The 13655-nt window shown below is 48.9% G+C and overlaps 1 protein-coding gene across 1 annotated transcript in view; it reads right to left on the reverse strand.

Moving 5' to 3' along the window:
- Window positions 1-3696: 3696 nt before the first annotated feature.
- The window catches only part of EIF4E2 (eukaryotic translation initiation factor 4E family member 2), a 36418-nt gene continuing 26459 nt past the window's right edge, over window positions 3697-13655 (reverse strand). The window contains exon 11 of the mRNA XM_009331200.1: window positions 3697-4182. Within this exon, the coding sequence (XP_009329475.1) occupies window positions 4143-4182 (40 nt within the window). The 3' untranslated portion in view covers window positions 3697-4142. The remainder of the gene's footprint in view (window positions 4183-13655) is intronic.

The raw sequence follows: 13655 nt of genomic DNA on the forward strand, positions 1-13655 counted from the left end.
GGCTCCCGCCACCGCCCCCCGCCTCCAGGACGTGCGTTGTCTCCATCAGCCTCACTGTCCCAGCACCGGCTGCCTCTGCTGCTGCTGGGAGAAAACCAGCTGGTTACTGCCCGCAACTGGTTCCTGGCACTGCCTGCCAGAGGTGAGGGCACTGCGGGCACGGATGGAGGAGGGAGGCAAACACCCAGCAGCTGAGACATCACCTTTTGGACGCCTGCAGCCTGGTCATGGCCCAGAGCCACCCTCCGGCTGTGCCACCCGCCCGTGCTCTCTGCAAAGTGGCTTTTCCTGCCCCATCCCCGGGAGGTGCATGATGCCCACGGCACCGAGACCAGGTGGATCTGGCGCTCCAGGCTGGCACCTTGAAGCAGACAGGGATGGTGCCCACCAATGCAGGCAGGGGTGCCCGGAGGAGTTCACCAAGCACCCAGCGGCCTGGCTGGGTCCTGCCTCTTGTCCCCCCTGCCTGGGTCACCTCCCATGGGGGCAAGCCCTGTGGCCGTGATCTAGGTGAGGTGACCAGGTCCTGGGCACCTGCTGGTGAGTGACAGCACTGCACAGCAATCCTATCCCCCCACAGCCACCCCACGGCGATGTCCTCTCCCCAGCCCCACAGTGGCTGAAGGGACAGGCTGCCCCGGAAGTGTCCCCAGCAAGAGCCAGGAGCTGCCGTAAGCTGCCCAAACCATAGCACCAGCCATGTCCCCTGGCCCTGGGCTCTCCCTCCCCGAGAAGGTACAGAATTAATGAGCTCCAGTCTGTCTTTGCCTGGCCATTTCCCATTGATTCCTGGGTCCCTGTTGCCCTGCTGCCCGCCTCCAGGGCAAGGGGGCTCTGAACAGGGCCAGGTACTGTCACCCACTTCTCCCCACTCGGCAGAGCTGCTGCTTCTTCCAGGTAAGCTCAGTCCCCGGCATGTCCATACAGCACAACCGGAAAGGGACGAGCTCTTCCAGCCTGCCAGAAGCACATGACTGAGAACACATTCTCCACCATCCCCAAGCAGTGGTTTTACCTGCCCTCCAGAGGTCCCTGGGGTTTATCGCCACACCAGAGACAAGGACAAAAACAAAAGCAGTAGCCCCGCATCAGCCCCACACGCCCATGTTGCATCAAGAAGCACTAAGATGGGGCAATATCCTCCTCCAAGCATCCCCCAAGTGCTCCCCTCCAAAACCAGGGACTCCTTTCTCTCTGCAGGCTGGGAAGCAGATTTCCTCCTTAGCTCCACCTCTGAGACACCCAGCGCAATGCCCCCACCACTCCCTGAGCCCCCCAGCCAAGCCCAGCCCCGCCCAGCCATCAGCCCCCGCTTGACCAGCCACAGCCAGAGACACCCAGGGCCCATGATCCCACCACGGCCCAACATCCCCTTGGGAAAGAAGAGCCCTGGGGCTGGACTCCAGGGCTTGAAGGGTTTCAAAGCCCTGCCGGTTTCCCCAAAGGCCACTATGCAGGCATCTGAGGAAGTTTAAGGGTGGACAAAGCCTTCAGGATGAGAAGAGCAGAGAAGGTCATGACTCACCGCAGATTTGGGGCTCCCACAGCTCCAGGCTTGCTTCCTGAATGAAGAGAAACTGAAACCTTTTTCTAGAGCACGACAGAGGCTCCTTCCCCTCCCAAACAACCCCACGGCTATCTTTTCACCACTCTTATTAGCAGGACACAGTAGACCACAACCCAACAGCCCTGCTCAAAAAACAGTCTGGCTCTATCCCTCTCCAAGCCATAAGAGGCACCAAACCTGGCGCTTGGCACTGATCAACACTGCTTTTCTTCTGACCTCAGGAAAAATTGTAGCCTTAAAGAGGACAAACTCCACGCCCCAGCCAGCTCGCTCCCTTCAAGGCTGAGCAAGAGGAACCAGTGCTGAATTCCTCCAAATCTCAACCACGGTGGCAGACGGGAGGAGAGGAACAGCCTCCCAGGGAAGGGCTCTTCCACAGCTCACTCACAAAGCGTATTTAAGGGCGAACACAGCAGGACTGCAGCATTTTCAGATTTAATAGCAAGCCTGCACTCATCAGCACCAGCTTAGATGCGGGGCATCAGAGGCGAGAAGCGGGCGAGTACATGAAATAGCAGAGGTGGACATGACACGCAGCTGGGCACAACAACAGGACTAAAGCCCTAAGTGATGTCATCTGCAAGAAGCTAAATGCGCTGTGGATAAAAGGAGCCTGCAGCTAGTATTTCAGTCTTGCCTTGCAAGGCTATTTTTGCTTAGATTGCCAAAATGTAATTACAACTAAATCCCCCCTAACAAATACTGGAGAGCAGCAGGGGAGAGTCGTATTTAAAAGGAATTTTAAGTAGCAGCCATAGTAGTACCTGATCGCAGCGGGGAAAACAAACTGCTCCTGGAAAAGAGCATTTGGTTGAGAGCTGGTGACAAACAAGCGGCAAGAGCAGGAATAGAACCGTGGGGTCTCGAGAAACACAGAGAGGGATGCCACCACAGCCTGAGGAACTGCCCTGCTCCCTGCCCAGCGAGGTGCCAGCAGGCACAAACTGCCTGACCACAGGGAGCAGTTAGTCATCGCTGTCAGTGCGCTGAATGTTTCTAGAGACAGCCTAGGACTGACACCCTCAATGCAGAAAATGAACCCTTCAGAAGACTGAATATTTTAAACTGTTTTCTCTGCCGATCCTGGCTGCTTTCAGTCTAGACTTCAATAATAACACGAGGAATTTGCAATTGGAGTAATGAGGCTGAAGGTCTCCGAGTCCCCAAGGCCGATAATTGTCCCAGACATGGGCCGCTAGTTCTGCGGTCGTGACCAGATTGGCCCAAGCAGCCCCTTCTCCTGGGGGACTGCACAGAGCACGTAGAGCAGGAGATGTGCCCCATCTCTGGCTGCAGTCTCCCCTCGTGTGCCCAATGCAAAAGCTCTATTAAAAACGAAAGGCAATTGAGTGATTCCCCAAGGAAAAGGGGAAAAGGCTGGAGCTGTTAATGAGTACAATTAGTGTTGTAGTCAAGCAGAATCAGAGGAAAAAATTAGCTCCTGTTGTTTCCGTGGCATCCGAATTGCAGCCATGCTGGCTTTCCAGGCAACAACCCATCAGTCTAGCTTCACCCCAGAGGACAGGAGACAGGGAGTCACTCGCAGCCCCTCTTCTGGTCACAGCTTTCATGCAGCTATAAGCGGCAGCCTGGGCCATCACCCTCTTCTGCTACACCCACTGGAGGTCCAGTTTCCCAGATGGCCGGAGACTTGCAAACCTCAGTGCACCCCAGAAGCACGCATGGCCCTGCATTCAGTCTTTCCGTGGATGCAACACAGGGCAGCACTGCTGGCTCTCCACTGAGACAGCCGGAGTCAAGACAACTAAGTGAAACTAGGACAAAGAGGTGTTTGGTGTAAGGGAAGCTTGCGTCCCTCTCCCCAACAAATAGGGCTGGGCGCAAGGCACTGCTAACCAGGGAGTATGAAGAAGGGCAAAGACAAAGCAAGCATCTCATTTTTTTAAGCAAGATGTTACATCTCTAACTCCTCTGCCCATGTAACTCTACAAATATGGTGAAGTTTGGCCACCCACTGGCACTTGGAGTGCTTTGCTGCTTCATGTAGGTGGGCAGCTCAGGGGAGGATGCTTTATGGAGCTGGCAGAAGCAGGCCTCGGACCTTACCACAGCCTAGAGAAATACCATCCCACCAATTTTTAGACAGAGCCAAAAAAAGAGAGACTGAAAGAAACAAAGAGACCCAATAATTTATTGGCAGAGCTGAAAGGGGGCATTTGAAAACCATAGGGCTGACTCTCAACTGGGAAGCTCCTCCCAGCTGCAGAGAGATTTATAATACTGGTATCCCTCAGCAAAAGGCTCTGATGTTGAGGCAGAATCCCAGAGATCCTGCATGCCATGTAGAGAAAGAGAGGAAAGTGCTGCAAGATGCGGCCCCAAGGGCACACTGCTAATTGAAAGGTTGGCCTCCCGCCCCACTGCTAAAAAAAAGTTTGTGTATGACAAAATCAGCCTCTATTGTCACCGCTGCTGGAGGGCTTCAGATGGATCCTTCCTCCAAGGAGGAGTGCGAGAGAGTGGCCCATGAGTCCCTTCAGAGGTCGGAGGGCACTGGTGGAGACCTCTCAGTGCTTTCAACACGGAGAGAGGAGCTTAGTGCCAACTCTTGTTCTCACAATGTGATTTTTGTGTTTCGAAAGCTTGAATTATCCCTGGAAAACAGAGGGAACAAAGAGGTTAAAGGTGTGCATTCCTTCAGATCACAGCACCCCCCATTCCACCCACCATGGCTACCAGTGTTGCCATCCCAGCATGTCACTCAAATCAATGCTCGTTAAACCTCCTAAGCAGATCTGCTTTCTAACTAGAGACTTTTCACATAAGTCAACCTGCTGCTCCAGAACACTTGGAACACAGGGAGATCCTGGTTCATCCCCATTCATCAGGAAGAAAAAAAAAAGTGTCCTCTTCTGTGAGCAAAGCACATGATAGACTCTGGAAACCTCCCTGATAGACTCTGGTGTTTAAACAACTTGCAACATCTCTTCCTTCCCAAACATTTGTCCTCAGGGATTCTGCTTGGAGCACAAATATACCGTCAGTCCAACCTTCTCCTGCCTCTGTCCCTCGTATTTAGGTTCCTTTTGTCATGCTGTCAGCACGTTTAGCTCTCTGGTCTCTCCTACCTTAAAACAGTATCTAATCTGAAATGGATGTTTCCCGCTAGTTTAAATAGAAGAGCTTCTTCAGCAGCTTTTACTCACATGAGTACAGCCACGTGAGTCGGAGGGCTACTGACAAAGAAAGGACTGCTGGTCCACAACCTTCATTTGTATAGTCTTGCGGCACATGGCAGCAATTGAAGATGGGGCAGGTTACAGAAACCTGCGTTAATGCTTACTGCTAGCCTGTGAGCAGCAGCAATAGGCAAAGCATATTTACACATTAATAGAAATGTGGTGGGTTTTTTTTAAACTCAAATGGAAATAAATGAGATGACAATTATTTTGAGAGGATAGGTTTGGCAGCCCTTCCCGTAACAGGGACGGAGCAGTAAGTTGCCCAAACCAAACACCTAGGGATGCCCCAGCACGTATCATACCAAATCGGCAGAGCTACGTTGAAGAGCAAAGGCAGCAGCTTCAGAAGCAAGGTGCTCTGCAGGACTGTAAAATCCTGCTTAAACCCTTGAGCTAGTATTGTGTGCTGCTAAGAGCTGCACAGTAGCTGTAACATCACAGCACAGTGCATGCTGGAACACCTCCTGGAGGCAGACTGGAGAGCTGGAGGAGCAGAAGGAAGTAAAGAACACTCTTTATAAACAAGTTACTCTGCTATGACGTGACAGCAAAAACCATGCTGGAGGCCATCTGCAGAAGACTGGGGTTCACCTTTGCACTTGCCAGCAAAGCAGGCTGTGCTGCCGTTTGGGAACACGATTCAGGATTCATTAACTGGATTCCGGTTAATTTGCAACAATGGTTTGGCTTTCTATCCCATACTGTACTTTCACCTGTGCCATCTACCTCAGGAGGACGCCACACTTTGGTTAGCTCTTGCTCAGACAGGTTTCTACATTTCCCCTCCTTTCGCCTTTATCAGGGTGCCCCAGACCCTCTGCTCATCACTATTCTCCCTGCTCAGCACAGGTAACCCAATACAGTTGAGAGCTAAATCAGCTCTGTCACTGTTTTCCTATACACTTGGCACATTTACTGCCTTCTGAGACTGGTAGTTCATGAAGTGAGCTGGTTTCCTCTTCTGGAAGGTCACCTGAATGTCATCTAACAATAACAACACTACTAGGTGTCTGTGTGATATTTTGTAACCATTGATCCTTCCAAAAAGCCAAATCTGTGAGGAAAGACAGGTATTATTTTCACCCATGACTTCAGAGCAAGCTATGAGAACACTGCTTGCCCAAAGCTGTGGAGGGAGGTTTTGGGATCCCCAGTGGCCCCTCGGAGCTCGGCTGTGTTGGAGCAGCTACGTGCCACCACGGGGTGGGAACTGGGCAATGTAACGCTTCCTTCCAGCGGGTTCCTCTGCTCTGGCACTCGGCAATGCAGCAATCCCACTTGGCTACAACCAAACGCAACTCTCATCGCCAGGGCTCCTGCTAGCCCTTTTTAAGGAAAGGGCCTGCCATCAGGGAAGAGGGCACTGGAGGGGAAAAACAATCTGAGCTGCGAGGCTCACAACAGCCCTGAGCTCACCTTGGCTATTTTCTCTGCACATGGTCAGTTGCTGCTACCAGAAGTAGCAGGTGGTTTCATCTCATTAGCCACAGCATTATTATTTCTAAATACAGTAGATACTGTGTTTCCTTCCTGAACAAGCTTTTATTGACAGACTAATTTATTCTGCTCCAGCCCACTGTCAAGAGCAAAGGCACGTATGCCAAGCTCCAGGCGCCTCTCTCAGTGTCCATCACATGGATGTGCTTAGCATTCATTTACCACTCCATATCTGCTTACAGTTAACCCTAGGCAACAGATCCAAGCTGAAGACATACCTCTCAGCCTCCTGGGACCAGGTCTGGGATACAAGTGCCTTGCACAGAGGAAGGACACATTAGCAAAATAGCACACAGCATCACAACAGAAAATGCTGTGTGCATGAATGAAGACCACAGTGAATATTGGTGTCTTTGGTCAAAAAAAAATTTAAAAAATCATTTTGACCTTTGGGAAAGAGCCAGTAGCAGAATGGGCCCACCACCAGGCCCATAAGGCAAGAGAACATGCCAGCCCACAGCAAGAGGGTTGGAAGCTGAGAGGTATGCCATGAAGTCACATAGGAAGAAAGATGAGGCCCTACCCTGGGTGTGACAGAGGGAGGGGGAGCGTTCGATCAGCGGCCACTGCTGTTCACCAGGCCATGAAACTCCTCCCAGGCCCTGGCAAGCCAGAGGGAAAAAAAAAAATGAAACAAAAAACAAAAAAACAGCACTTCAGATCAAAGGCTTCTTAACTTTTAACGAGAGCAGAAACATTCAATGGCGTTTGAAAGGCATTTGTCTTCAGAGAGCAAGGCAATATTCTCTGATAGCCCTAGTGGATAGAAGCATCCTTAAAATCCAGCCAAACATCTGACAGCACGAGGCAGCTTTAACGTTCTGCACAGACATGAAGCGTTCCCACTGCCTGCTGGTGATATAGCCACATTAATACCCAGAGACAGGTATGACCTTCCCAGTCACAAATGGAATATCCATTCCCTATTGCTAATAAAATAGCCAATGTTACATCTTTCTGGAGGATTATCACGTTCCTTGGCTGGTTAAACTCAGCCAGTTACTGGCCTCGTGCTTCACCACATACCTGTGTATGTAGTAATCCCCCCAAAAGGGGCTTCTTTTAATGCCACACGGCTTAGTTATTACGACATTCTTCGATCAGGTGGCAGAATCCAATTGTTATTAGAAAGTCTCATTTCCTATTGTAAACCTGCATTGTTAAAGACGACCCAGTAAAACATTACAGCTATTTGAAATGAAAATGTTTTCAGATAAGTTAGAGGGACAGGCCTAACGCTGCATTCCCTGGTGGAGAATGTTACTGACGGACGAAGCTAGCAGACTGAAAAATTGCTGTCTGTTTTACAAAGGCAGCATACTGAAAGCCCTCTCAGGGAAAAGATGCGGAGGTTAATGTGAGCATGACTATTATCTTCTGGGATCAGAGACATCAGAGAACCTCATAGTTCTCCATGCCCAGCAAAACAGTGCTGGTGCCTACAGCACATGCCAAGCCATTTACTGAACCCAGAGAATCCCATGGAGCTGCAGGGACCTTAAAGGGAACCCAGGTCACTCATAAACCCAGACCACCCTGCAGATTTTGTTGCTGGTACTTAGCAGCTATCCCACATCTTGTTTTCTGCATTGCCTTATGAGGCCACTGCAACACAACAGGAGAATCCAGAAATGGAAATCCTGTATTAGTCAGCATCTGTGCCAAAAACAGACCCCCAGTCTGGCTCTTACCTGAGCCTCACGGAGTCAAGCTCCCAACCAGCATTTGCAAAAGCAGCTCAGGTGTCATATGCTCTTTCCCAGCAAAGTCATAGCCCAAATAAACACAGAGTATACTGGCAGAGTGCCTGTCACGTGCACTCTGCAAGACTGTACACCACATACAGGCAGTCTTGCTGGGAACCCAGCAAAGAGGACATAAGCAAGAAGCTTGTCGCTGTGGTGTACAGCTTGGAATTTGTGACACTGCCTTCCCAGACCACAGGACAGCAAATTCGTCTTTAGAAAGCGCTGAAGGTGAAATCCTGAAGATCATTGACTTCAGCACCTTCAGTACAAGCCTGGTGAGTGGCAAAACACTCCAGTTCTTCCCAGTTCAAAACTGCTTTGACAAAACTTCCAAGAAGCAACTGAATCTCCATAGCCCCACCAAGGCACAGGCTCCTATACTACTCCTGAACTACCAACGTGCTCAGCTGGTCTAAGAGAGTCCTTAGCTATGGCTGGCTAGGTTTTCTCCTCAGTTTCCCTCCATGCATGGTAGCTCAAAATCCTCCTGATCTTGACTAGGATGGACAAGTAACAGTTATCCATGGGAGTCCCAAAGCTACATGGTATCTCTAGCTGACCCTCAGACATGAGCCCTTGAAGCTGAAGGAAATGTGAGGGAGAAAGAGAGCAAAGGGTGCTGTAGATGCAACAGGACAGCACACAGGACATAGCTGTGGTGCATTAGTACACCAGGTCAGATCTGCAGTTCAGCTTGACGTACAGCAGTATGCTGCTTGGAGGAGAGAAACCCACAAGTGGCTCTTTCTAAGCAAGGCAGCAGCACAGAAGTCCCTAAATGGGAACTTTCCCCCCCAGTCTCCTCAGACACAGCACCCTTCAAGGCCACAAGACCAAGAAATCTTCCAGAGAAAGGAAAACTGCCTACGTCACTCAGTCAGCACATGGTACTAGACACTGTGGGTACAACTGCCTCCCTCCAGAAGAAAGTTAGGGGGAAGAAAGTCCTCTGAGCTGCTGAATACAGGTTGGAAAGCTATGCACATCTCCAGCCTTGTTAAAGTCTCTACCTTCACGTCTTCCCTTCAACCTCCCATGCCTTGTATTTCTACCAGATTTCCATCACCCATAATCACATCTTCTCTCTTTCCTCTCCCACAGTTCTCCCCAAACTCGTAACTTCTGTTCTCTGCAGAAGGGACACAAGGGCAGATTATTTGTCAACATAACTGATAATTTATTACCCCTTTCAAACCAAGGAGTTCCCTGTTCCAACATCCCAATAACATCATGCACATAGTCCTTCAGCTGCCAAGTCCTTCTCACAGACATAGAGAAAAAGCTCTTCCAGCCAAGAATTTTTAAGCCAAGATCCTCATACATATTATAGCACTAATTACTCCAACTATCTGCTGACTTGACTGAAAAAATCCACCAGGATGTGTCTGCCCTAATGTACCTAAACTACGCTAGCGGAGCAAACTGCTCTCCATTTCATACCGAACAAGGCTGCCAGTTAATTTTGTCTGGCAGAATCTTTATGACCTGTGACGTGCCAAAGGCACAGTGCCAGAGAGTCTAAGAGGTTATTTTTATGTATAGACATTTTTAGTACCTTATTGCTATACTGTCTGCACAGCGATCAGATACTCAGTGAATTGATCCCCAACACTTAGGTTATTCCCGTTGAACAGATGGGAAATGGAAACATTAGCAGGCTAAATAAAGCCAGCCAGAGCTGTTCTTTCACACTCATTCCTGACCCACAACTGTTGAAACTTCCCACCCTCTCCCCACTGCCCAGGGTCAGGACCCAGGCACTGGGCAGGGCTCCCTTTATCCCCATCAAGTAAGTTGGGGAAAAAAAATGCAAAAAGGAGCCACTATCAGAAACTCCAGCAAAAAGAGGAAGAGCAGCCACAGCCGCTTCAAGGGACTTTCCAAATCACCATTGTGCAAGCAGCACTAGCTGTTTTCTCCAACCACCCTCAATCTGTAAGTCCTAGCAGTTCCCCTTCAGTATTTCCCTGTGCAGTCCTGCCTCCTTACCATCTCCTTCCGCAGCTAAAAAAGGAGACAGAGAGCTCATGCATGGTACCCTCACAACAGTCACCAAGGGCTGTCCCTTCCACCAGCCTGCATGCAACCTCCCAGCACGCTGATCACTCACTACTCTCTGCAGGTATGGTGTGCAGAGCAGCACAGCCTCTTCCTGGGTGCTCCCCATGTTCTATCAGAGTGTTTGGGATTTGTTCAAAGCCAGTTAAGAACTTTGTGACAGGTCTGAAAACTAATAGCTTTAAAAAATCTAGGATATTCTTCTAGCCTGAAATAATTCTTTCACATATCTGGCAGTATCTGTAGCAAAGGCAAATAGGGAAGCCATTGTGACTTCGAAATGCACACATCTGAACGGACCTCCTTGAAAAGAAACATGAAATAGGTTATAGTCACTTCTTTGGTAAGAGACAGGCCACCAAGATAAGGAAGCCTTTTACAAAGTCATGGATACTTCTGAATAAAGCATACTACGGTGACAGAGAACAAATCAATGAATCCATCATTTCAAAGCACAGCTCTACGGAAGTGCTCTTAGACTTGCAGCACCTGGAAATATTACCGGAATTGGAGAATGGAGTGATAAATGAATTAAGCCAGTATTGCAGAGACTCAGGAGAAGAGGACAGCTATCAGATCCGGAACCTCACCGCTGTCCTCTAGCTTTTATTCCTGCTCTCAGACTTGAAGGAGTGAGGGTGAAACAACGCAGGTCTCTAGAGCTGGCAAGACCCAAGGCAACCTGCCTTCCACTGACAGGCATCAGTGTGTATGGGTCCCATTTGCAAACCATCTAACTTTAGACAAGGTTAACCCTGCCCACACCATTTAAGATACAGTCAAAGGCAAAGATGACACAACAGCAGCACTGAGGAGCTCTCCTAAGGTCTTGGAAATTAGCAAGCAAATGGAAACCAATGCTATAAAAACGTAACAGAGTTACAGAATTAGCTGAACTCTGATGTAACACCAAGGGAGACTTCTCACAAGCACACCACCACCAGCTTACTCTCACAAACACTGATCTTCTTGCCCAACACCTGCCACTTCCATGGGGATTTCTCTTCCTCACTTTTTTGTCCTGAGAATCTTGCCCCTGCAGTCTTCTTACAGTGCATACCCTTATTCCCTCCATAGGATATTTACTTGTTTCCTAGCTAAAATATAGTCTGAGGCCATTTCCTCCAACTGCCTGCAGTGAAATGAACCGAGTGCCAGCCCTATTAAGATCAACTATTCTTCTCATTTACTTGAGCCATCCCACTAGTTATCAGTGGTGACTTTGAAAGGAAAGGATAGCTTTATACCCTGCTCAGCTCTCACTGCAGCAGGCACTAACAAATAACTGAAGCTTTGTTTTCAGAAAAAGTAGCCTTGCTTTAGAGCTGACAGGATGATCCATAAAGTCACACAGTGACCAAAATATTTCCAGACCAGCCCACTCAGTGGCAGCCTGCTGTCTGGCCACAGGTCTGGTTTCTCCTGGCATAGGAAGCAATGTTGTTGAATTGGTCTGGGATTCCTGGCAAGTGAGAGCTGTGAGTATACTTCATATATATGTGTGTATATATATGTGTGTATATATATGCAGTACTTCATACTGCAAGTGAGAGCTCTCAACGCAGGAGATGGTCACTGACCACACAGTTATCAGCGCGGAAAAGAAAGGCTGATAACCCCAGGCAGGGCCAAGGTGTATGCAAGACAGCAAAGCACTTCACACTGCAATGCTCAAAAATCAAGCTTTACAGTGATCGTCTCCCCTCTACCCCTCTCCCAACTGCAGTTCACCCACTACAGATACCTCAGTATTTTCAGTGGCTTCATTGAGACATGACCAGGCTGTGCCTAGCAATATTCTGCTTTCAAAAAAAGCACTGTGCACCTCCTAAGGCAGCAAAAGTAAGAGGTCATTATTTTTTTTTTAAATTCCAAACCACAGGGAGTGCCACTGTCCATAACCCACTGTCACTGCTGGACCATGTCACCTCCAAGGTTAATAGGTTCTGCTCATCAGCGTTGTTAAGTGGTTCACTATATCCGAGTGCACCTCTCTTGGTCCACCTCCGCGAGAACAAAGAGAAGCGATTTCTCTCCAGCTAGTGAAACAAGGTAGCCCACAAAATGTCACATATGTTCTTTTCAGGTGCTCAGCACTGTAACATCTAAGGTACTGTAAATCCCCTGGAATTAAGCAGAGTCCAAGAGATTGCTCTAGCTCTTCTAGCAAGATTGGAAACTAATACAGACTAGGCTGACCCTTCCACTCGCTGGGATTTAGGCAGCTTGTCAATATCACAAGCAAGAGAAAGGACAAACACAGGAAAATTGCAATGAAAGATCTGCTTATCTAGCTAAAGGCACAAGCCCCACCACTGGGAGCAGAAAGGACAGAATGCAGAAGAGCTCCTTCAAATAGCTGTGAAGCAACAGATACTTTTCAAACACAGCTTGGCAGCACCACCGCTTTCTGAAACAAAGGGGGCTGCAGCCTCACTGACAACTCATGAAAAATGGTGTCTAAAAATGAGTTAATATGAAATGCATCATCACAAAAGGAATATATAAAACCCGAAACACAGGGCTCAGGTTCCACAGTGAGGGGCATGCTAGCAATTTCTACAGAAGCGTTCATTTACAGTTTGTCAAAAGCTAATCCAGGTCAATTCACTACCTAAAAGTCAAGGTTTTGAGAAACGCCTGTTCTTTTCTTGCTAAGCGTGCTCCCTTCCCTGAAGCACAATCAATGCCAATCAAACCCTGCACATGAGCAGAGCTCTAGTGGAGAGATGCAGCCCATACAAATGAAAAATGCCACAAGCCCCCCCTAGAAAAGCCGCCCTGACAAAGCCTACAGCACGGCTCTTCCATTAGAGCCTTTCATAAAACACAGCCAGAGTGTGAATATAGAGTGCTGGCTAGAAAGCCCTCCCGAGTCATAAATCACATGGTACATGCACAGCATAAGTGGAGTTTATTCATGACGGACAGTATTTCAACAGGGCTTGATAGATGGGTGAGGAAAAGGAGCCAGACTTTATGGAGGATAGAACTAGTTACACAAGAGATTCTTCATTAGTGAGAGAACCTTAATGATATGAAGCATAGCCAAACAGAGTCAGACTGAAGGCTGGGGCTGTCCTGCTCTTCTCTGTCAACGAAGCAGGCACTGTTACCTCTCTGCAGCTGATGCTGCTTGCTGCCTGCTGGTACCAGGCGAGAAAGGCACAAGAAGTCGGTCCACGCATCGCTACACAGAAACTCCCCTGACAAGCAGTTCTGCTCTGAATTTACACCAGTGCCACTAGAAGCAGATGTTGGACAGCACTGCAATCAGACTGCTGCAGCGAGGCAATGGGAAAGAGGAGCTCTCATGATCCCCTACATGGCGGAAGGTTAATTGCTTAGATCTACCTCACTAGGACACCATCAAACCAACTCCTGACTATCCCTCCTACCCACAGAAGAGTAAGTGGGAGACAAGCCAGTCCTCTCCTATTTAAGAATTGCTCCCAGCTGTAATCTGAGCTACTAAACTTGATTCCTCAAACACCTGTTATTCTTGGACGAGCTCATTTTGCACTATACATCAGCAGCACAAAATGAAACTTTGATGCTTTGCAGGAAGAGAGGGCAGCAAGC

The sequence above is a fragment of the Pygoscelis adeliae genome, unplaced genomic scaffold, assembly GCF_000699105.1.
Source record: "Pygoscelis adeliae isolate BGI_AS28 unplaced genomic scaffold, ASM69910v1 Scaffold479, whole genome shotgun sequence".
Taxonomy (NCBI): domain Eukaryota; kingdom Metazoa; phylum Chordata; class Aves; order Sphenisciformes; family Spheniscidae; genus Pygoscelis; species Pygoscelis adeliae.